Source organism: Podarcis cretensis (genome assembly GCF_951804945.1).
Source record: "Podarcis cretensis genome assembly, chromosome: 6".
NCBI lineage: Eukaryota > Metazoa > Chordata > Lepidosauria > Squamata > Lacertidae > Podarcis > Podarcis cretensis.
In genome coordinates, this window is record NC_137175.1 from 49,079,301 (window position 1) to 49,103,789 (window position 24,489).

At 43.5% G+C, this 24,489-nt stretch overlaps 1 protein-coding gene across 5 annotated transcripts in view; it reads left to right on the top strand.

The window, feature by feature from the left end:
• The window catches only part of KIF21B (kinesin family member 21B), a 67,766-nt gene that overhangs the window by 14,542 nt on the left and 28,735 nt on the right, over positions 1–24,489 (top strand). For all 5 annotated transcript variants that reach the window (XR_013839870.1, XR_013839871.1, XR_013839872.1 and 2 more), the window contains exons 2-8: positions 11,233–11,455; positions 16,888–17,070; positions 17,930–18,079; positions 21,777–21,911; positions 22,003–22,170; positions 23,134–23,249; positions 23,947–24,142. Coding sequence is in view for 2 of the 5 variants with exons in the window: in XM_079980228.1 (XP_079836354.1) it covers positions 11,233–11,455; positions 16,888–17,070; positions 17,930–18,079; positions 21,777–21,911; positions 22,003–22,170; positions 23,134–23,249; positions 23,947–24,142 (1,171 nt within the window). In the remaining 3 variants the exon portion in view is untranslated. The remainder of the gene's footprint in view (positions 1–11,232; positions 11,456–16,887; positions 17,071–17,929; positions 18,080–21,776; positions 21,912–22,002; positions 22,171–23,133; positions 23,250–23,946; positions 24,143–24,489) is intronic.

The following is a 24,489-nucleotide window of genomic DNA, read 5'->3' on the forward strand; positions in this document are numbered from 1 at the left end:
CCCTAAAGAGGGATGCCTTCAGTTGTCTTTGAAAAGTAAAATAGTTGTTTATTGCCTTGACATCTGCTGGGAGGGCGTTCCACGGGGCGGACGCCACTACCAAGAAGGCCCTCTGTCTGGTTCCCTGTAACCTTACTTCTCACAATGAGGGAACCGCCAGAAGGCCCTTGGCGCTGGATCTCAGTGTCCGGGCTGAACGATGGGGGTGGAGACGCTCCTTCAGGTATACAGGACCGAGGCCATTTCGGGCTTTAAAGGTCAGCACCAACACTTCAAATTGTGCTCAGAAACGTACTGGGAGCCAATGCAGATCTGTCAGAACTGGTGTTATGTGGTCCCGGCGGCCACTCCCAGTCACCAGTCTAGCTGCTGCATTCTGGATTAATTATAGTTTCCGGGTCACCTTCAAAGGTAGCCCCACGTAGAGCGCATTGCAGTAGTCCAAGTGGGAGATAACTAGAGCATGCACCACTCTGGCAAGACAGTCTGCGGGCAGGTAGGGTCTTAGCCTGCGTACCAGGTGGAGCTGGTAGACAGCTGCCCTGGACACAGAATTAACCTGTGCCTCCATGGACAGCTGTGAGTCCAAAATGACTCCCAGGCTGCGCACCTGGTCCTTCAGGGGCACAGTTACCCCATTCAGGACCAGGGAATCCCCCATACCCGCCCGCTTCCTGTCCCCCAAAAACAGTACTTCTGTCTTGTCAGGATTCAAACTCAATTATTTATTTCTTTTGGTATTATTTCTTTTAAAACATTTCTGTGTTGCTTTTTCTGAACAAAGACCCTCCAAAGTGCATTGCAACAATAAAACAACACTAAAATAAGTATTACCAGCACACTTCAAAACAATAAAACTTATTCAAATCCTCCACAACATAATCCAGTCCAGCAGCAAATGGGACAAAAATTACTTGAGGGAAGACCACTTGAACTACATACGGTAAATCTTTTGGGGCTCCCCAAAAGCCTCAAAAAGCCGCCATGCAAAAGGCCTTGTCTCTGGGTACCACCTCACAGACCTAGGGTGTGTGGGTGTGTGAACACAAGAGGGCCTCTGGTTGAGATCTCAGTGTCTGGGGAGGGTGATATATTGTTTAGTACGTGCAGTAGATGCTGCAGGGCCAGCAAGTCCTACTTTCATATACTGTACCAATTTGTGAATAGTCAGGTGAGGCAGACAGAGCTGTCAAAACAGGATTTCAAAAATAAGAGGTTTGTAAGACCAAACAGCACATCATAAGGCAATAATAATTAGAACTTCCAATTCATTTTCTTTTTTTTAAGGTTGTTACTCACCTGGGGGTAAGGGTTGTTAGGGTTTTGTTTTTGTTTTTATGATCACTAGTAAGTGATACTTAACGCTTTTCCAAATCAAAATCCTGTTTTCCCCACCCCATCCCAGTTGTGGCTCAGAAAAAAAGGGGCAATTTCTCCCAGCTGCATTTCAATAAAAGCAGGCACACACATTGTGGGATCCAGTTTCTGATTTCCTTCATATTTGTAGTTTAGACCTTTAGGAGCTGCAAAATCTGACATACAGGACATTTTTTGTATTCTGTGGTAGCAGTTCTTAAACTGTGCGTGGTCCACAATGCATCTTCTGATGGTCTATGATAGCTGGTCAATAGAGGAAATGCCTAAGGTGTTTTGCAGAGTGAAAAAGTGCAAATGCTAAATTAAAATCCATTTCCTTCTTCACTCTGTTGCAGCAATATTTGAATACGTAAAGGGAGTGGGAAAACGTTGCTAGGCTTCCACATCCTATGAGCCGTTGAGACATTTGTCAAGACATCTTGTTTTAACTGACAAATATCTTAGACATCAAGCACATTTACTGTTGGCGCAGAGAGAGCTGACAGAGTGTGAATGTGGCCCTAAGGTCTAAAAGGTTGCTCCTGATTTAAGGAAAAGAATGAAATTTAAGGTTCATCCCTTTATTCCTATATAGCTTCATATTAAAAAAAAAGGGTTGTTGGGGTAAATGAATGGTTTGCTTACTGTTATCCAAATTTGCAATACGTGGTAGTTTTTCAGTAATGTTAGTTTGAGTCTGCTGGTATCAGTCTTAACTGCTCTTGCTTGTAGCTGTGGCACTGCACTCTGAAGATATATTATCAACTTCAGCCTAGAGAATTCATGTAATACATGTTGTTTAACATATGTACTAAAATGACTGAGATATTGTCTGTCTGTCTGTCTCTCTCTGTCTCTCTCTCTCTCTCTCTGTCTCTCTCTCTGTGTGTGTGTGTGTAAAATACTTTGAACATTCTTAAGGCTAGAGAATACTGTTCACTACTCAGAATCTAAGCGGTATTTTACTGAGTACATAAATCCTTCCATGAACAGTGCCTTTGTCCTGAGAAGTATAGGGGCAAAACTATTAAGGGGAGGAGCAGGATATTTTTAACACACTTCTTTGTAGTTGTCTGTGGAAGAGAAGTAGCTTTCCTCCCCAGCAGGTTTTGGGGTTGTAGAGAGCAGGAAAGCTTGGCTATTTATTCCCTAGCTCTTTCTTCATGGTTGATCTGACCTCCTGGGCTCTGAGGGAGTATCCTGTACCAGATGCTGTCAAAATATTCTGCGTTGTTACATGAAACTAAGGACAGGCCTGGGACTTGGTGTGTGCAAAGAGGAGTTTTACATGCAAATCTAACCCAGATGCCCTCTCCTGGGAGGTATAAGCGAGGAGGCAGTGGTGCTGTGAATGTTGTGCAATTTCTGTTGCTGTTAAATGGGAACAGTCTTCCCCTTGCAATCGCAGACATGTGTAGAGGTTAAGCATGTTGTAACCCAGGGTTGCTTCCAGACTGGGAGTTCCTAGAGCTACTAAGCATTGCTCTTCTGCTGCGAGCTACAAGTGGAATGGCAATCGATTTCTATACAACACTTTTTTGTGTCTGTATCTTGCTGTGTTTCATCCATATTGTTGACCATGACATAGTCCCGTGGGTGGAGAGGGAGAAAGTCCAGTTCCCCTGAGTGGCCCTTTAAAAACAAATAAATCCTGAGAAATCCATTAAACTCAATTTTTAAATCAGCACCAAAGTACTTATGCATTTATCACTTGCTAGCTATTTTCATGGAAGCAATTTTAGAAACATATTTTCTCTACATTTCAATATTTTAAATATAAATATATGGAAAAGCATTTTAGCACCAACATGTAGTTAAGTTTCTGAAGTTTATGCTACTTGTATGCTTCCATTGCAAAGATTGTGTGTTTAGGTACATAAAAATGAAATGACATAGAGCTAGGTCAGTTCTGAAATTTGTATTGAGCACAGAATTCAACGTCCTGAGGATCTCGGCTCAAAAAATGCAAATACCTTTTTCTCAAGGCTTGAAACTGTTTCGCAGTACACCGTGAATGCCTAAGAACCTACATGGGGGCTTTGCAGAATTTTCAGTGGTCAGGAAAAGGTGCTTCAGTGCTGTGTATAGCTCCTTCCCTTCTTTATGGTTGCAAGAAGGAAAATCATTTGCAAACAGTGCTAGTTTTTGCCATTTTGCTCAATTTGTATTGCTTGGGTGACATGATTCAGCAGCTGTTTGCATTAAAAATGCAAACTGATCAAAACTCATTGTGAAGAATAAGAGAAATGTGCATGTCCTCTCCAAAGATCATAATATAAACAAGATTGGAAACAGACTTTTCTGGAAGAGTTGTCTTCATGGTGCAAGGCAGAATGGATTAAGAGGATCGGGTTGAGTGGGAGGAGGAAAACTGAAGTCAGAGAGACACATGGCAGATTTAAGAATATGGGTTTAACTAGGTTATCTATAGCCATGCAAGAAAATTTTTCTTTCTTATAAGAGAATGTCCCTTGTAAAGACACACTTGAGTTGTCCAGTCATTTCTAAACATTGTTAGCATAGATCAGGCACCCCCAAACTTGGCCCTCCAGCTGTTTTGGGACCACAATTCCCATCATCCCTGACCTCTGGTCCTGTTAGCTAGGGATGATGGGCGCTGTAGTCCCAAAACAGCTGGAGGGCCAAGTTTGGGGGTTCCTGGCATAGATGCTTCAGGTCCAGTTGCCAAATAAAGTAAATATAGCCCAATACAGATGTGTGGAAAACCCTTAATGTAGCCCTATCCAGTGGAAGAGCAAAATTCAGAAGTCTAGCACTAGAAGCAAGACAGGCTATGCCTCTTATGCAACCATCCCAGATTATGCTAGTATCTGCCATTCCTGTTTCCAGCCTACATTTGGGATGATAATAGCTCTTCCCATGATAAATGGGACCCTGAAGCCTCATCATTTGTGCCTTGTCTAATCTATATTTCATGGTAATAGTCCCCTGGTCATGGACATTATGGCTTAAATAGCCTCTTCCTTGATCTTCTTACATGTTGAATTGTGCCCAGGGAAGATGGAGCATTTGTTTAAAGGACCCGGCTGGTTCTTGAAGTGTATGGTTCTCTTATGAGTTGCAGTGAATCTGTTGTCTTGCTGTATAACCTGTATTATAGTATCCTTAGGAGAGTACTTCATAGCCTTGACTAATCCAGGCAAAGATTTGGAAATGTACAGTGATTCAATAATATTAGCTGTTCTGACTCCAGCTGTCCCTTATATCATAATTTGTCCTTACATTTGACATGAAGTTTGACACTGGGAGTGACATTCCCCTTTGGAGGAATTCTGTTCCAATTCGTACAAATGATACAAATGTGGTTCTGCATGCAACTGGTGCATTTGATAATGGTAACTCAGACACTATATTTGAAGTTGGGAGTGGGAGCCCTGGCGATGGCAGTGCAGAAAAGTCCAGGGCCCTGTTCCAAATACAGCAAGACTGGCTTACCACAGTTTGAAGTAGGTGAAGTAATTCACAAATCCATCTAAAGAGGGGCACCCCCCACACCCCATAAGACTTTTAAGTCCAAAGTCCCAAATTACCTAACTGTACCACTGATTGAGAGCTGCTTTATAGATTGCAGAAGCTGCCCTGAGTGCCTGCTGCAGAATTTCTCCGCCTTTTATAGTCTGTGTTAATTGGAAGCATTTGTGAGTATAATGCCCTGTGGAAAGTAGACTGCTAAATGCATAGGAATCATTGCCTTTCCCTAAGGTTGTGAAAATATCCTGAAAGAGAGATCTTCTGAGGCCCTCTGTTCCATAAGGCAGTGCCAGTACAGTGGTACCTTGGTTTAAGAGCAGTTTAGTGAACAACTTGGATTAAGAGTGCTGCAAACCCGGAAGTAGGTGTTTTGGTTTGTGAACTTTGCCTTGGAAGCAGAACATGTTTTGCTTCCTGTTGAGTGTGATCCATTTGTAAAGTGAGTCCCAAGCTGCTATAGGAAAACACGCCTTGGTTTAAGAACTCTTTGGTTTAAGAAGGGACTTCCAGAACGGATTAAGTTTGTAAACCAGGGTACCACTGTATAGGATCGATCAGGATTAGTATTATTTGGCCTTCAAGGACGCCCATAAACAGAGGCCTCCAACAAGCCCCCTAGTGTAAAACTGGCAGGGGTAATTCAAAACAAAACACTAATTTCCTTCTTTTGTATCCAGCTCCACCCCCTCCCCCAAGCTGTGTACATTTGTTTCTGTTTGAAATTTGAATCCCTTCATCAAGTCTTGCCTTACTCTGCCAACTCCGTCCAGGGGCCTGCCTTTTGGAGTAGTGGTTGTAGAGGTCTGCAGGCCGGTAATGGCAAAATGATGCCGATTTTCTACAGCCGGTTTTAATGAGGAGAATGTCTTTTATTCTTGCTGCTAATGGAAAGGCTTCCCTCATTTGGGCGAAATCCAAAATATTTATCCATTTATAATAATAAAAAATTGTACACCGCAATTTCATAACATCAAAGCAGTCTACATGTATCGTCTGCATGTATTACAATGCAATAAAAACCACACAAAAATTAAAACAGATCGCCGCCTGACTTTTATGGGAAACATGTTTCTTAATTGTCTGCTTAAGCCTGGTGGCTTGATGGAGGAAATTGTCTCTTTCAATCCTAGTTATTTGATACAGCTGGAAATGTGGGATTGTTTTCTTCGCAGAGTAATAGCTGCTGGAGCGTATCAAAACCCCTCCTCCTACTTGCATGGAGACATGCTAGGAGCATATAGAGTACCCTACCAGGTACCAACTCATGGGAGGAGAGAGGTTTCTAATTTATGTTTAAATTGCAGTCCTGAAAGTTAGTACTGTATGGTTTATTAACAAAGTCTTCCTTGCTTGCTGACTTCTATATCAGCATAATGCCTTGTTGAAAAGCGCTTGGTTCCCTGAAAAGTGATAAAAGATAAGGCTGACTCTTACCAAATAAGGAATTCATTCACAAACACACTGAAAAATCTCCAAAAGTATGCTTTGGCATTCCCTGTACATAGCTATGTCTGCCACTGAAGGGTCTAATTTTCGTTCCCATAAAGTTGAACATTAGCTAGATTTTGTATTGCAGATATATCAAGAGAAGCATGGTCAGCACAACTCCCTGTGTCATTATCCTCCATAGTTTGGATTGGTTACCCTCTGTTTCACTCTCTCTGTGATGAGAGGAGGGGAAGGTGTGATGGAGAGGGGAAATAAAAGCACATGGTCTACTGGGCCATATTCATTGCTCTGGCATGATGCAACCTGTGCTTATTTCTAGACTCTGCCTTCATTACGTATGCTCTTAGCAAAAGTGCTTGAAAGTCTGGGCTCTCTCTCGGTACTTCCACTACCCATTTCTTTGATGAAGTCAGAAATGGCTTCCTACAGGCACTTTCAGGATAGCACTAATGCTCTTACAGAAGAGCTAATGGTCTCTCTCAAGCTGAGTAGCAAGAAAAAGCATTTGCTGATTGAGTCTGATAGGCTCAGGCTTTTCTCCAATTACTTGGGCTTTCTATCCATGTCAATTAGGTACTTAACTTTGAAATTGTTCTAGACTGTGCTTCTCTGCTTCCTAAGTTTCTAGTTCTCAACAGCTGCAGAATAAAACAGGGAAATGAGCAGCATATGCTGATAGCGAGAGTCCCCAAGTTATCCTATCTGTTCTGACCAATGTGAGAAAACCCTCTGATCTGACTGGAAAGCAAAGGAAGGGAGACGTCCTCCATGGTAGATCATGAAACAGTGAACCGAAGCTATTAATAAACTCACTCACAACTCAGGCTGTTCATTACTGGTGGGCACTTGCTAGGCTCAGCGCTGTACTAGCCATATGTGAGAAAGAATCTGATCTCTGTTTTTAGCAGGGGTAGTTTTAGGATGCATTTGCTGTCAAAAACAAGATTAGGACAGAGTCTGGGCTGACGGGGAAATAAGAGGACAGAATCCTCTCTGTGGGGAATCTTCCTGGATCAGACATTTCTATGTAGCGAGGCTGCCAAGGAGGTGGGGAAGGGGGAAAGCTCCTTCTTGGCCTCAGGGCTGTGGCTTTCACTCTTAAGACTAGAGCCCATTTGTGCTTTGGATGCCAGCCCAATTGGTTCCCCTCTCTATAAATGTTGGCTTTTGCTGATGGAGCTAAACAGCCAGGCCATTGTGTGTGTGTCGGGGCCACTGGAGAAACTGCCGGAGTGGTGTTTTGTATAGTGTGTCAGTGTGTGTTCCCTTTTTGGGTTGTCTCATTCCCTCCTGCTGCTGCCGAGACTCGGTTGTCATGGCAATCATGTCATGGGGGCTGCTGCTTTTCCATCCTGGAGGCACAGAAAGGCTCATATGTAGCCTACCCAAGGGAGCAGCCCCACCGTTTCTGAACATCCTTTGCAAAGTGGACGTGGGCTTGCTGGCACATGGTAAACCTCTCGCTAGAGGTTGCAGTCTTGTGACAGTCAGTGTCAGACATACCCGATACCACCACACTCATGGGCTTGGCTAGAGTCCCAGATGGCAATGTATGCCTCTTCTACAAAGCATCAGATCTGGTGTTCTTGGCAACTTACCTGGCTCTGAGGAGAGGAGGCTGAACACAGGTTTGCACAAATAGCATCTCACTGAAGAAAGTTTCCATGCCTCTCACCCAGTTTTCAAAGAGTGTCTCTGTTGGTGGAAATACCAAAATGAAAATTTGCCATTATATAATAATAATAATGGAAATCAAGCTTCTTTAGAAATAAAAAAAAACTATTCGGAACAGAGGAAGTGGCTTGTTAGCATCAGCAATTTCAAGAGATGATAGATGATACATCGCTTGATGATTCGGGTGCTAAAAGGTCAAAAAAGCAATTGCTGCCAGTGCGGCTCATCTGGGTTTTGGTTTCATGCATTCTAGTTTTATAGGTCAGGAATATGACATTGCCAAGAATTCTTCTCTGGTGAAGCAGACAGTGCTTCTGCCTAACAACCATATACTATGTGTTTGTTTTGTTTGTACACAGTTACAAGACTGCATGAAAGGTGAGCTGATAATTGCAGGACTCAAAAGTTTAGAGTGACACTAAATTGGTGGTGCTCCACCCCATGGAGTAGCACACACTTCCAGTGATGGGATGCTATCCATTATCATTTGCCCCCTCACTCCAAGCAGCTGCTTATTTGTCAGTCAGGTGCCTACCTTTGCCAATGTGAGGTTGCTTTTTGAAGTTGGGCTTGGATAACTTCAGTTGCTGTGGGCCAGGCAACAAGCTTAGTGCAAAGCTTTCCTCACTTGATCTTTATGAAAGTGTTGTAGCTCAGTGGTAGAGCACCTGCTTAGCATGCAGAGGGTCCCAGGTTCAATCCCTGGCGTCTCCAACTAGGGCTGGGAAAGGCTCCTGCCCAAAATCCTGGAGGGCCACTGTCAGTCACAGTCAGTCGCCTTCCTATGACAATGAGATACTTCTCTAATTCTGGCCTTTTCTAATTCCTATTGGCTGCTAACAAGTGGATTTTGAAGTATTTGGAAGACACCCTTCGGGGTTTTGTGTCAGACCCTGAAGCTGAGAGAGCTGTCTGCATGTACATGATTGAGACTGGGCTGAGGCTGAGGCCCCAACACCCTCTTGTGGGCAATGCTTAGAAGACCCTTAAATCCCACCGCATCTCCTCACCATTTCTTAATGAAGAGGTAATGGCAGATGGCTCCACAGCAAGGGTGTTAAAGCAAGTCCTGGCGTGACCCTCATTTTTGTCTAATACTTCCAGCCCACATGCAGCAGGGTTAAGCTAGCCAGTTGGTGAAATACCAGTTTATTTCCCCCTCCTGCTAGGAAAAGGGGACAGCAGCTTGGCCAAAGGGCTTGGAGTGGAATGAGCCGTCAATGGGTCTTTTCTAATGCGGATTTGTGAGGTCCTTGTATTGGATGAATAAAGCTTTTTGTGCCTGTGGTTCTCTTGTGTTCACCAAGCTATGACATAACAGCTCAGAAGGGTGACACCTGCCAGGTCATGTTAGTGCTATTACCAGTCACCTTGTGACTCGTTAAGCCTGGGCTACATGGAGTAATAGCTTAGCTACTTCCATCTCTCTAATGCAAAGCTGCCAGTTCTTCTAGGTGCAGGTGGTGTAGGGTGGTGAATGCTCCAGGATAGCGGGGTGGGTTGGTGTAGAGGGGGGAATTAAACAGCCTTTTGAGACAGCCTGATCCTACTGGATATGTTCCCCACCCTCAGAGCCTAAGCCGGCCTTCACCAACCTGCTGCCCTTTGACTCTAAGCCATTATTGATTTTATGATTAACAGCCCATCATGGAGATGATTTCCTAGCAGCTACAGCCTTCCTAGTGAACAGCTCGAAAGACCACAACCTGTTGAATTAGATTCATTTTGTCAAAGGTCTTTTGGATCCCCAGCAGGACTTTCTGACATTATTTTATTTTGGCACAGTAGGCCTCACCCCGATCTGACACCCACCCCATTCCATATCACAAATGGATTTTGAAACTCCTCTGAATTTTGTAAGTGGCTTCTGTGTGGTGCTAGCTTCTGAAGTTCCAGGAAACAAAAGTCCAGAGCCTTGGTTCTGAGCACAAACACTGCATGGTCAAAGCTGAGCAGGATCTGTACAAGTAGCAGATGTAGGAAGGAGCTGCTTTGTTCCCTTTTGGGCACCAGAATGCAAGGCAGTTTTTGTTGTCTCGTTTCCTTTTGCTCTCACGAGTGCCATGGACAGGATGGGATGTTTAAATTCTCCCCTCTTTCCCACACCCCCTTTCCTGGCGTCCATGATAGAAAATACTGATTTCCCCTTCCCTGAGATAACACATGAATCACTGTATCTATCTCGTCTACATTTTGATCTTTGCATAGAAGTGTAACAGATGCACCTCCTGCATTTCAAGGCCTTTAGCCCTTCTGTTAAAAAATCCTCCTTTCTGCATGCACCTCTTCTGTGTATACACTCGTGTGCAGCTATATATAACATGTCAACTGAGATTAACGTTTCATGTCTCTAGTAGCCTCTGAAAGCTGATAAGTCTTTCAGGTTCCACAGGACTCTGTTTTGGTTTTTTTTAAAAAAATTAGCAAATTGGCTAGTCCACATTACTAACATAGTGCCATGCTTATATATGGCACTTTGTTAACCGATTTCAGGTTTGTTTTGTTTTGCACAGAAATTAGTCAATACATTCTCTATTTTTAGATCTTATAATGATTTATCCTGAAATTGTTCAATTATGGTTGTGTACTTTTTCATATGTTTTCCTTATTGTTTATGACTACTTTTGTTTGTAATCATGTAAATCATTTCACATTGTAAGCCACCTTGAGCATGGTTTTAACTATGGAAAGGCAGCATGCAGATTAAACTACAAATATGATATATTTCAGAATTTGTACACCAGGGATGCACCATGAGAATCTGTTTATTTGGATTCAACCAATATTAAGCTTGGTGTCTTGGCTAATGCCCCAAATCCTCTGTGGTGTTTGTGCCCTGGAATAGCTACTGGATGTGACATCTCCCTCCCTAATGAATTCTTTAGTGTAGCTGCAGAATTGGTTGATGCACATACCTCTTGTTGCCTGGACGGAGAGAGTTGTGTGTCTGACCACACCCAGTTTTGTTACTCATAACACTGATATGCAGTCTCAGGAAGGTTGCCCATGAAGGAGTTGTTATTATTATCATTATCATTGTTATTTACCTGTCAGTGTCACCCTGACAGGTGGGTGACAATAATTAAAGCACAGTGTTTAAAACAACCTCCAATCAAAGAAAGAAGATGGGTCCTAAGTATATACATCTCAGGTGTCAACAACCAGGGTTTATCAGACTTTCGGCTGATAAGTGTTCCCCATCCCTGGCTTGCGAAATAAAGGGAACTTGTCCTCACTCCTCCCCCTCCATTTTCTCTCCAGGATCCGTCCTCAGATGCCAAAGGAAAAGATAGAAGGATGCCACATCTGCACATCAGTGACACCTGGCGAACCCCAGGTGCTCCTGGGAAAGGACAAAGCCTTTACCTACGACTTTGTCTTTGACCTGGATACGTGGCAGGAACAAATCTACACAACCTGTGTGAGCAAACTCATCGAGGGCTGCTTCGAGGGGTACAATGCGACTGTGTTGGCATATGGCCAGGTAGGTGGCTCCTTTACCGTCTTCATAGCCTCTGCCAGGAGCTGTTCAGAGTATTTGTTACCTTTTCAGGTTTATCATCTTAATTTAGCATGGAACAGTATTTGTCTGAAAGAGGGGAAAAATAGGAAACAACCACTATTAGTGATTGGTTGACTTTTTTGGTGGTTGTTACTAGGAAACAGAACTTTGACAGGCTCCGGAAGCTACTTTCCTGCTCTTCTTTTTTTGAAAATGACTATTTTATTGGAGTACATCTGTGGAGTGCTGGAGACAGTGGTGACAATGGGGCTGTGGGAAGAGGACACAGCAGATACCTGGGGGAAAGCGAGATTGTATTTCCATGTGCAGTGCTTGCCATGAATGGATCACACATGTATTAGTCCAGTCATGACTGTTGTCTGCATTGCTGATAGTTAAGGGAAAAGCTGAATTTATTCTGGGGGTCAGATTATGGCTGTGTATACACCAAACAAGCTTCCACCCAAAGAATTCTGGGAGCTGAAGTTTGTTAAGGGTACTGGGAGTGGTAGCTCCCTGGGGGTAAACTACAGTTCCCATGATTCTTTGAAGGGAACCATGTGCTTTTACTGTATGGTGGTTACTAAGCCTCTGTGCACTTAGATCTTTTCTTCCTTTCAACATCAAACTCAAGGTGGGGTTCCCAGGTAGCCTGCCATCCAAGCACAGACCAGCAAAGTTGCTGCATCACGTGCCTTCATACTGTACTCTAGAATTTGGTGGGTGCACATCTAAACCTCTTCAAAACCCTACAGGTGCTTCCTGAGGCCAAATTGCCCAAAGATGGAACCACGTTTTTATGTTTGTGAAATAATTGCTTCAAAGATGGTGGTGGCTTGAGGGGAGGTGGTAGTGGGGAAATGTTTTTTGGGGAAGGGTTGATACTTTGCATTATAAACTAATTTCTTAAACCTTCAGAAAAGGTGAAACCCACTTCAGTCACTTGCTTAGAGAAGCAGAACAAGCCAGTGGGTTAGTGGAAGCTGATACAATGGGATTTTCCCGCACGTTACTCTGTTCTCTCCCCAAATCTGCTGCTGGGGTGGGGAGATCCATTAGAACAACATGCAGGACAAGAAGAGCCTGTTCCATTGCACAAGCAGAAATGCTTGCACTGATGGGAAAATCTCTTTAGTGCTACATTGAAAAAGGCAAAAGATTTATATGATCTGAAGAGAAACCAGAGTGCTAAATTAAATACAACCCAATGTATTGGTATGACTTGAATAACCACACTGGGGCTTTCCCAATATTTTTTTGCCAGTAACCCCGCAAGTTTCTCCAGTATTTAGCTGCTGAAGGCTGTCTTGGTCATAGATATTTATTAAGAGTGACATATGCTGCATCTGAACAGCTGGAACAGAGGTTTTCTCCAGAGGCATGAATATTAATAGCAGCAAAATAGATCTTCTGACTGCAATTTTTTAAATTGACCTTAATTCTGTAAGGTTGGTGCATTCACATACAGTGAGTGCCTTCTATCACCTTTCAGAGACCCATTGATAACCAAACAAAGGGCTGCTTCACAAAATTGTGTTTTGTTTTTTTAAAAAATGTGGAGATCACTTGAAGATGTCAGCCTCAGAGGTTTTGTCTTGTGTAATGAGTGAGGAAATAGATAAGCATACTGTGTTTGTGTTGCTTGATCCCTCTGGGAAGCTGAGCAGATTGAGCCCAATGGGAGATGGTCAACAAATGAGCAGTGGTGACAGCGAGAAGGAGGAGGAGGAGGGCCCACACATGGGGTTGCCACACTGAAGGTATCTTGCCCAAGCAATACCTGGAGTCAATGCTGATGATGACAAAAAGCTAGCTGGTAGCTGGTGGACACACCCAATTCATTAGTGCAGTGGTTCAGGCTACCATTTGCATCAGAATTATGCCAACCTTGAGAAGGTAAGAAGAGTCTGCTGGATCAGGTCAGTGGCCAACCAGATGCCTGTGGGAAAACCACAAGCAGGACCTGAGTGCAACAGTGCTGCCTAACTTGTGATTCCTAGCGACTGGCGTTCAGAGGCAGATAAAAAAATAGCCATCATGACTAGTAGCCATTGATATCCTTATTTTCCAAGTTGACGGACATTACTACCGCTTCTGGGAGCAATTTGCATAGTTAAACTATGCGCTATATGAAGAAGTACAGTACGGTCATACATTGTGTGGGGGTTACGTTCCAGAGATGGCACATACATGCAAAGATGTGTGTTCTTGAACTGCCCCTGCAGAGCTTCCCTACCTTTCTGAGAAAGCTTTACCCCACTCCCCTTCCAAACAAGCCAAAGACCTTAAAAACTCTGCACTGGGGAAACCTGATGCAGAAAGAGCTTTTAAACTCTCCACCTTTTGTGCATTTAATTTGCACAATTTCAACTGGCAGGACTTTAGCCATGCAAGATTGAAAATGAAATGTCCTGCTGTCGAAGCCTTTTTCTTTCTTTCTTTGTCCTTCTTAATTTATTTTGTGCGCTTATATATCCCACCTTTCCTCCAAGGAGCTCAAGGTGTTGTACATGGTTCTCCCCACCTATTGTATCCTCACAACAACCCTGTGAGGTAGGTTAGGCAGAGAGACAGTGACTGCCCTAAAGTCACCTAGTTAGCTTCGTGGTCAAGTGGGGACCAGAACCCCAGTGTCCCAGGTCTTAGTCCAACACTATAACATATAGTATATTTTAGCCTGGGCATTATATTCTTTTATATCATTTTTTCTATTGGATCATTTTCTTTTCTTCCATATCATATCTCATATACATTTCATATCACATTGTTGTTGTGTTTATCCCACTGTTGTTTCTCTCCCTCCCCACAACAATCATTGGCTGAGCCTTTGTTGGTTTGCACCCTTCTTCCAAGAGACACCACCTCAGGAGTGGCACTTTAGCTTCCCAAGAACCCTATGAGGTGGGTGAGGCTGGGAAACATTGGCTTGCTCAAGGCCACCCAGTGTGTTTCATAGCTATGTGAGGATCTGGAGCTAGGTTTCCCATGTCGCAGCCCATTGCCCTAGCCATTGCACCACACTGGCTTTCACCACCCCCTTGGGAAAGGGTAGAAGAGAATTTGAAATGAACTAATTAGGTGTAAGAAGAGTGCCTTGCTCAGGTACCTCAGGTGTGGTGGGTTTAAGGAGCAGCAGAGTTGAGTAGTGGAGAGTCCCAGGGAATCTTCTTCTTCTTCTTTGGCGATCACTTGTAGCCAAGTAAGATTGTCTTGCATAAACACGGTTTTAATAGTGAGTCTGTAAGTGAGTGTGGAGGCCAATTCTGGATCCACACATCCTTCCACAGTGGGGACATAGTTTTCTGGGCAGGAGTTGATCATAGTGAGGGTTTGCCAAGTGTACCTTCCTCTTAGCATGTTTCCCAAGTGTACCTTCCTCTTAGCATGTTTCCCCCTTTTGTCCTGAGTTTGAGCATCTTCAAAGCCCATGACACCTTTGGTAAAGGCTTTTCTCCAGTTGGAGCACTCTCAGGCCAGTGTTTTCTTTTCTTTTCTTTTATAAGATTTTTATTGGGTTTTCACATTTTATAAACACAGACACACACACACGGACAAAGACAACACATATAAAATTTCGTATCCTTACTTTCCTAACCCCAGTTCTTGACCTCCCCCCACCCCCCCTTCATACATCCTAATTCAATTAAATTAGCTCAGCAAGTTCATATCTCTCTTCCTTTACATATTATTATTATATATATATATATTTTTAAAGAAATACTTAATTCTTATTACTTGGCCAAATTTTACTTATCCAGTTTCCTTATAAACATTAAATCCTTTTCTAAGGTCGACTCGAATTCCTTCCACGAATTTCCCTTTTATCTTAAAAATAGGTCATAATAATCAAACACAAAGGTCATAAACATACTTTTAAAAATTCTTTCCCCCCCCCCCCGCCCCGGTTTCTGTCCCTTCCCAATGTCCCCATGACCACAAAAACAGTCTTTAGCCTGGATTCCTCACATCTGAGGCCTTTAAATCTCTGTCAGTCTCTCTCTGCCGATTTTGTTGGTAGCCCTCTTTGTTGGTCCTCGGTTCTCGAAGGAGTTCTAGCTCAGTCTCATCAGATTTTCTTCCATCCAAAGTACTTGACACCAGCTGCTGCGAAAGGTCAGCCAATCCATGCTCAAAGAGGAAGCCCCAATCATATTTCTTATTTCTTTTAAATTCAAATATTCCAAGTGTTCCAGGGGCTTCCTCCCTCCTCTTTCACATCTCTCGCAGGTTTGTAATCCAAAGGTCTTCTTCTTTGTGTTCTGACAATGTAGGCTTGTGGTTGGTACTCTCCATCTGTACTGGCCCTTGTTCTCTCTCCTCCTGTTCCGAAGTTATCTCTTCTAATTCAGCTGCAGATTTTTTCCCGGTCAAGTCCATTGTGCATTCAGCAGAGTCACTTATTTTAGAGTTCAAGGTTATAAGTTGTTTACTCATAGCCGTAGTCTGCTCCTGCAACTTTCCCACAAGAAAAAACATTCTTTCTATCTCTGCCTGTAATTTTCCATCTGCAGCCATTGTAGTGTTTCAATGTTTCCCCTAGGGGGATTCTGGTTACTTAATAGTCTTTTCCCAACAGTCCGTTACTTTGTTATTTCACTGCTTTGTTCCCAACCATTTTAATTCAAATATAACAAATTTAGTCCAGAAAGGTGTTAAATAATAAGATTTTTAACTTTCACTGCCCATTTGACAGCTCCTTTGACAGCTGTCAAACTCCTTGTTCCTTTTTCTCCAGCTCACATACAGGACACTCCCGGGTCTGGGGGGGTTTAAACAAAAACTTCTAAAATTCCAGTCTTACTCTCCAGCACAAATCTTCTTGTGTCAAATTCATGAAGATATTATCTTTTAAAAAACACCAAAAAGAAAAAACTCTCCACCTTAGTTCTCCGATCCTTGCTTTGAATCTTCTGTAAGCAGGGGGGTGCGGACTTCCCTTTAGCACATCCCCCGATCGTACCGAATTCAAGGATAAAAATTTTAAAGTCCAAATTCCATTCTACTCACGGATTAATTAAAGTCCAAATTTCAGGGAAGAAAGTCAGCGGTCTCCGGCCATGGCTCGCGGCTTCGCTCCACTGCAGTAGCGGTCCACTCACAGCACCACGCCGCTCCCCGTACCCTCTCCGCAGCCTTTAAAAAGGCTCTTCGTGGGTCGGGGGGCGCTTTAGGTGCCCGCCGAGTCACCAAGTCCGCAGGCTTCCGCGCCTGCGGTTTCTGAGGGTCCCCGCGTCGCCGTCGCGGTAGAACCCTTCTCCAGCGGAGCCGATTCCCTCCGGAGCTCGGAGGGAATCCGCCATTAACCAGATCGCGCTAACCCGGAAGTCAGGCCAGTGTTTTCCAGTTGTTGGTGTTTACATTTTTTCACCAGTGAAGCTGGGCTCTCATAAAGCATCTCTTCCATTTACTTTTAGACAGGTGCAGGTAAGACGTACACCATGGGAACCGGCTTTGACGTGAACATTTCCGAAGATGAGAATGGCATAATTCCACGGGCCATTACCCACCTGTTCTCTGGCATCGAGGAGCGCAAGCGGGCAGCGCAGGAACAGGGTGTGCCAGTACCCGAGTTTAAAGTCAGTGCACAGTTCTTGGAGGTAGGTGCCTTGGTGTCTGTAGGGAGATGGGGGTGTGAGAAGGAGGGCATAAGTTCACATACAGATATGCCTGAGGCTACTGAATGAAGTGGGCTTCTTTAATTTCTGCAGCAGTAAGTGTGGTGTGGGGGCACAATTGGATCATCGGTGGTGGATCTGGGTTAACATACAAATTACAGCATGGGGCATGCCTGTAAATCCAAGGGTAAGTGAAGGAGATTAAATTAGAATTTGCATTTGAAAATGAGGGGGCATGATGCTTCTTCACTCAGGGGCGGAACTTGGCACTTGCTTCCTTTTATACCACCACTATGCTATCATGCACAGAAGGCCCATTAAAGACGTTGCTTGACCTTGACAATGCTTAAACATTTTCATAGAGGAAATGCAGCTGATTCATGCATCAGTCAACAGATTGCAATAATGATGCAGATCTGCTTGCTTTGTTCTGTCTGGGGATGCAGCAGCCTCAGCCAACTTAAGATTTCATCTCTCTGGTAGGCTTGTCAGTGGTGAGAGGAGTGAAGAATTCCATGCAGCTTTTACATTTATTGCTCCAGACGATTATGAATCTCCAGTTCTTCCAGTTTTTCTTCCTGTTACTAGCCCTGTTCCCCGTAAAATTGTTGTGATTTGAATTCCTGTTAGAAGAGAACTGCAGATTTGCTGTTGATTACAGAACCAACCTCTCATTCTGTAATCAACAGGGCCAATCCTTAGCTAAATGTCAAGCTCTGCCTTGATCTTAAAGGCACACTGCAAGTCCAAATACTCATTTCTATTATTTTGTACCTGTGGAGCCCTTCATGAATCAATGAACCTAGTATCAATTCCACTCCCCACCCATGTCTTTGTTCAGCTGTATAACGAAGAGATCCTGGACCTCTTTGATAGCTCACGAGACCCTGATTGCCGCCACCGGAAGTCAAACATCAAAATCCATGAAGATACCAGTGGTGGGATCTACACCACAGGTGTCACATCACGTCTCATTGGCTCGCAGGATGAGGTACGTGACCAACTCCTCATACATTAGACCTCAGCTTTGTGTTTCATGTTAATTAGTAGCTACAATGTCTTGATTCCATGTTCAATGAAAGTCCTCTTTAGGTATTCCTGATTGTGGGATTCTAAGTATGTTCAGCCCATTGGATGGAACCAACAGGAACAGGGACATTGGGGGCAGGTTGGGTGGAGCCAGCAGAGACCTTGGAGGCAGCGCTGGTGTGTGCAGCCCTACTGGCGCTCAACTGTTTATGCCCTCGTGAGTTTTTTGAATGCCTGGAGAGGGCTTAAGATGACAGTCTCCACTTCAGCTATCATTATGCGTCTAATGTAAGTGAGTGGGTGTGTTGCAGTGGGTGTGCATGTGGTGCAAATCTTATGAGGTGGTTAAAGAGTTCTAAGCTGTAAGTGATCTTGAGTATGTGCTGCGAGAACAAGCCATGGCTGTTTTCTCATGGAAACTTTATGAGATGAGAATTCCTTAGCTGTGTTTCAGGCTGCTGCTTAATTGTATCCTGATCTCACTGCAGATGCTACCAGCCTGCATGGCAGAACTCAGTTGTTTGCGTGCTTTATTTGGGTGGAGTCCATAACATAACCCACTTTTCAGCCATGAGTCAGCTCTCTAATTCTTAGTATTTTGCTTTTAATAATGCGGAATATCCTCCTTAAACTTTCTGGTGGTTTTTCCACATTTCTCCCCCTTGGTGGAAATGATGATCCCTTTCTTCTAGCTGCTATTCTATATGTTGGAATATAGAATATCCTATATACTGGAATATAGAATATGGTTGGGAGCATTACGAGTTTCACTAATATTTGTTATCACAGTGATCCTGGATAGTAGATAATCTCTTTGTTCCTTTGCAGGGTCTGAGAGCTGCTAGAATTTATATGCAGGTCCTGCATCTATTTCCCCAGTTACGATTATTATTTTATGTAATGCGTAAAACTTCTTTTCCACCAGCAAGGATGATAGAGCCACCCCTTCCTACCTGCAAGACAATAGCAGCCAGGAAAGGGTTTTATTTCACAGAAGTTCCCACTCTGGGAATTTATACTTCATAGTGGCATGGTGGCATAGATCTTTCTATAGTAAATAATATAGTTCCCGAATGTTAAGATGAAGCTCACACCATCACACACAACCTGCAAATACCGTATAAAATTCATTCACAATATAAAACGAATCAAATAATTCACAATCCATATTTGCAAATATCTATTCGTGAGTGTGATTCTTCTGGAAGGCAATGAACAGCTGCCATTACTCTAGTGAATTTATCTGCATGAATCCTCACTTCTCTCGTTTGAAAGATACTCGTCACTTTCTCCATAACGGCTAGGGTCTGGTATCTTTTTAAACCACATTTAATCACTGGGAATTTCTGTATGTTTCCAGACATTTGCAATGCATAACCTAGCAACCATCAATAGATATGACAATGCTTTTCTTGAATATGAAATTTTAATATTCCAAGTCAGAATTCCTTTGGCCTTGAAGGGCAGTACATAACTAGTAATTAAAGTCATTATATTTAATATCCTATACCAGAAATATTTAATTTTGAGCCAATTCAACCACATGGGTAAGAATGCTCCCCTTGAGCCACAATTTTTCCAGCAGGAGCCCCAAGCACGAACAATATTTCTACCTCCCCAAAGACTAAGGAATATACACCATCTAGCAACCCATATAGAATGTGCCCCTCTCATAATTTTTTCCTTCACTGAGTTCTTGTATGTGTCTTTTTTCAGTTTGCAAACCTGATGGGCAGGCTTTTTCTGTGTGTCACTTTCTTTTTTTAATTGATGCATGTCGTTTTCAGACACAATAATTTGTCTGAAAAGCAGGCTAAAAATATAGGAAATAATTTGCTTATGCAAATAGGACAAAAAAGCCCATTTCAGAACTCTAACCATTATAATTCAATTGAACATTTAATTATTTCTTACAGTGAGAAATTAATATCTCTTCCCATAATTCGCCTTGAGTTTCTAGATATCATGGCCTTCATTTGATTCAGATGCACAGTTCATATATTGCCAGAGCTCTTAGGCAATTGTTTCAGAGTTTAGATAAGAGAGTGTCTTAATTACAAAGAAGCTGAAACATTGGCACTCTCCTTCTATTTTCCCTTTCAGCGCTTGGTCTTCATGTACAGTGAAACTACTGTCCTGCCACAATACCTTAAAACTCACCAAGGCAATTTCTGCAGTATTGAAAAGTGCCTCATTTTGGTAGCTGAAAGTCTTTAAGAAGAGTGTGGCATGATCACATTTGTATTTCATTCCAGACCTTTAAGAAAACGGTTATCTTTCTATTAGTTCATGGAAGCAGTACAGCTGTCTCTAATAAAGACCCCTGAAAGGGGTGTAAAGGCATTTCTGTTCAAACTGCCCTTTCTGCATCTCCCCACCCCTTTGAGAAGAGGGTCTGTTGTTGAGTGGTACAGCATCCTGCATTCAGAAGATCCCTTACATCTCTGGGTAGGGCTGGGAGAGACCCCTGTCTAAAATCCCGAAGATCTTCTGCCAGTCAGTACTGAGCTAGAGGGACCCAAGTGTTTGACTCAGTTCAGTATGTTACATACAAAGCTTTCTTGTGCTGTCATCTGAATCTGACAAGTGTTGTCGTTTAATTTAATAGGTAATCCCAGATCCCCGTTCTTAGGTGTCTTCTTTGGCATGTGCTTTAAACTGCTAGTGCATTTGTTGGCCAAGCTTAATTTTATATAATATTGACTGGATTTCCTTTCAATTATAAACAACTAAGACAGACAAATTTATTATGGGATAAGCATCTGTGGACATTTGCCTGAAGTATAATCTTCAATAGGAGGTGTGTGTGTGTGTGTGTGTGTGTGTGTGTATGCGCACATGGATTGCACCCACACCATACACTTAAAATACATTTGAAGAATTCCCCCAGATAATACTGGGAACTGTCGTTTACCCTCCACAGAGCTGTGGTTCATGTGCTTGAAATGTCTGAGGTGGCTGTGACCCTAAGCAGTGGAGGGGTTTGTGTGTCAGACATATTATTTATACAAAAATATTTACCTTGTTGTGTATGTTCCTTTGTATGTTCTTGCATATTTATAAGAAGAAACAGACAAAATCAGTATCTCACTATCTCTGTCATTTACATATTGACAGTGAAACAAGAAGCAACTAGAAGCATTAGAAACAGGCATTAAAGTCATTACTTTATCAAAGAAATCCAGTCATTCCAAGAAATCTTGAAAGTTCAGATAAATTTGCAAATCTTGTCTAGCCAGGTTTTCTGTCGCGGTATAATTTAGTTTATAAAAGTGATCCAATGGTAATAATTAACACCTCCTCAACAAAGTACTAAATTGTATTTGGAGCTATGAGTGCGTGCGATTTTGAGCTGAGAAAAATCCAGAGGAGACAGAGGTGAACAACCCTACCAACCTGGCCTCCTCGTCACTCTCCCTTCTGGCCCTGTCAGGAGAAAGAGACACACGTATGTCAGATCTAGCTGGATCCTGATTGTTATAGTCCTGTAGGGGGCTGACTTTCGCAAGAGCTAATGATGAAATAGCGTCCAGCAGGAAGCTGTACGCCTGTTCAAGCAAGGTTGAAAAATGATTCAGTTTGCTTTTGTGTGTGCATGTGTTGCCTTGCATCTTGGTAGAAAGCGTAACCACCATCCCTAATCTCTTCTGTCCCTGCAGCTGATTCAGTGCCTGAAGCAGGGAGCTCTCTCTCGAACCACAGCCAGCACCCAGATGAATGTCCAGAGCTCCCGCTCCCATGCCATCTTCACCATCTACCTTTGCCAAATGCGCGTCTGCTCCCCTGTACACTTGGTAAGGACATGAGAAGGGGAGGACAGGGGTGGAGCAGTTGCAGAATCCATTACCCCTCAGGAAATGATTCTGGGGTATGTTCCGATTGCAGGTGAATGGAGACTCCAACAGTCTCCTGGAGGGATCCCAGCCTTCTAGTGAATATGAGACGCGAACAGCCAAATTCCACTTTGTTGACCTGGCTGGCTCAGAGAGGTTGAAGCGGACTGGTGCAACTGGCGAGAGAGCCAAGGAAGGGATCTCCATCAACTGTGGTTTGGTATGGCCTTTATCATACAAATGGGTCAGGATAGATATGACAACAAGTGCCAGGTCTTGTAATATTTTGCCTGGCAAACCAAGTATTGTCCAACACCTTTGTTACTGTTTTGGAGTTTGCACAAGCCATGGCTTGGTCTAGGCATATAAGAGCTCTTTGTTGTAGCATGCAGGCTTCATGGAATGGGATATACCAGGGGGCGGCAAGGTTTACCTCGCCTGGGCCTGTTCACTCCGGTGGAGATCCTTCTGTGGGCTGGAGCACGCGTGCCCACAATTTCCAGCATCTGCGTCTGTGCAGATGCGATTTCTGGTGCTGCGGAAGTGAGTTCCTGCGCCACATTGCGCTGGTTTAGCACAGTGCGCAGGGACTCGCTGAGTGGGTGACTCAGTTCAGGGGAGGCTTGTGGGCCAGTTAAACGACCCCCATGGGCCACTTGTGGCCCTTGGGCCTTAGGTTGCCAACCCCTGGGATAGGCAATGAAATCTATGTTGTTTCTGGTGGGCAAGGCTCTGTCCCTGAAGCCACTGAAAATTTAAGAGACAGGGAATTGTGGAAATGGAACTATAGTATAGTCTGAAAGTGACAGTGACATTTGCAAGCATGTATAATACAGGTATAATATAGGTGCTTGTATCTTTTTAAAAATGAGTTGAGATTCTCTAGGGTTGGATGGATGCTTCTGTGAAAGCCAGATTCTGTAGACTAAGGTTCAGTTATGGTGATATAGCAACAAAGTTTATGTGGTTTATATGGTTCATCCCTGTAATGGAAAAGTCATGGTGTTTACCAGTATAAGCTTCAGCCCAGTAAGTGGGGGTGGGGGGCTTATTTGTGACCTCAAAAAGGGAATAACTGCTTGAAACTGCATTGACTTTTCTATGAGGAATGTATGGTGCCAGAATAAAGGCACAAGGGGAAGTGTCCATCTCTTATTCGCCGACTTGTCCTTTTTCTTGATAGCTAGCACTGGGAAACGTCATCAGCGCCCTTGGGGACCAGAGCAAGAGAGCTTTGCATGTGCCCTACCGAGATTCAAAGCTGACTCGGCTCCTCCAAGATTCCCTTGGTGGCAACAGGTAATGGAAAGAGGCACTAGAACAGCTGTTTGTAGCTTTTGCAGGGTTACTGGCATTGGGGGTTGCAGGTGAGGAGGCTGTCCGGATTGTGTGTTATAATTAATGCTACCTGGCCATGGGCGCCCTTAATGAGAGGTCCCAAGGCAAGGCCACAGCAGATGTGCCAAGGAACGTATTTTAAAACACATCCCGGGCCTCATTTCTTCCTGGGTTCCAAATGTGATTATTGGCTTTTGCAGAATAGATGCTTACATAATATGCCTAAGCTGTTTTTGATCCAGAATTCTGGCAACTGTACCTCCTAACATGGGATCACTGTAATCTCTTCTTTCCCCCTCTTTTCTAGTCTGTTTCCTTTTACAGCTGTCCTTCTCTCCCCCCCCCCCCCAATTTCCTTCATGTTCTTTGTCTGTCTTATCATGGCATTTTGAATTTGGGAACTCCTGCTTTCTGTTTGGCAAACTATTTGGTAATTTGCCCAAGGCAAATTACCAAATAGTGAAATGGCAAATGGTGAACTCTGATTCACCATTCAGCAAATTGGAGCCTCTGCAGCTGGTTGGTTTGAACTACCAGGCTGCCAGCATTAGAAATGGCTTGACCTCTGCACTGCTACTCTCCCTGGGAGGTAGCTGATGTGGCAGGGAGACTAGCAGCCCTCCTGTGCTTGACCTTATTTGTTCTCCCACCTTCATAGCCAAACCATAATGATTGCCTGCGTGAGCCCTTCTGATCGGGATTTTATGGAGACCCTGAATACCCTTAAGTATGCCAACAGAGCTCGCAACATCAAGAACAAAGTGGTGGTGAACCAAGATAAGACGAGCCAGCAGATCAGTGCCCTGCGAGCTGAAATTGCTCGCCTTCAGATGGAGCTCATGGAGTACAAGGCGGTAAGGAGATGTCAGGAGCATTTTGCACTGAGTGGCACAACTTCAGCACTTGAAGTCCCTTGTCCCTAGTGGTGTTTCCTCTCTCCCCCTCTCTTTAGGAATGTTGCACACCCAGTTAAATTCCCCTGGAGAAAATATCTGAATGCCTTATTTGGCCTACTCCCTTTTTTATTTGAAAAGTTCTAACTTGACAGATGATTTGCTATAGATGAACATTGACAGGTCTCTTTAAGCTTTAGTTTCTCCATCTTCAAAATAGGGATGATAGCAACCTACTTTGTAGAGAGCAAACCCAGTATATAGTGCACCGCTGAAATTTGAGAGCCCAAAGTCCACCACTGCATGAT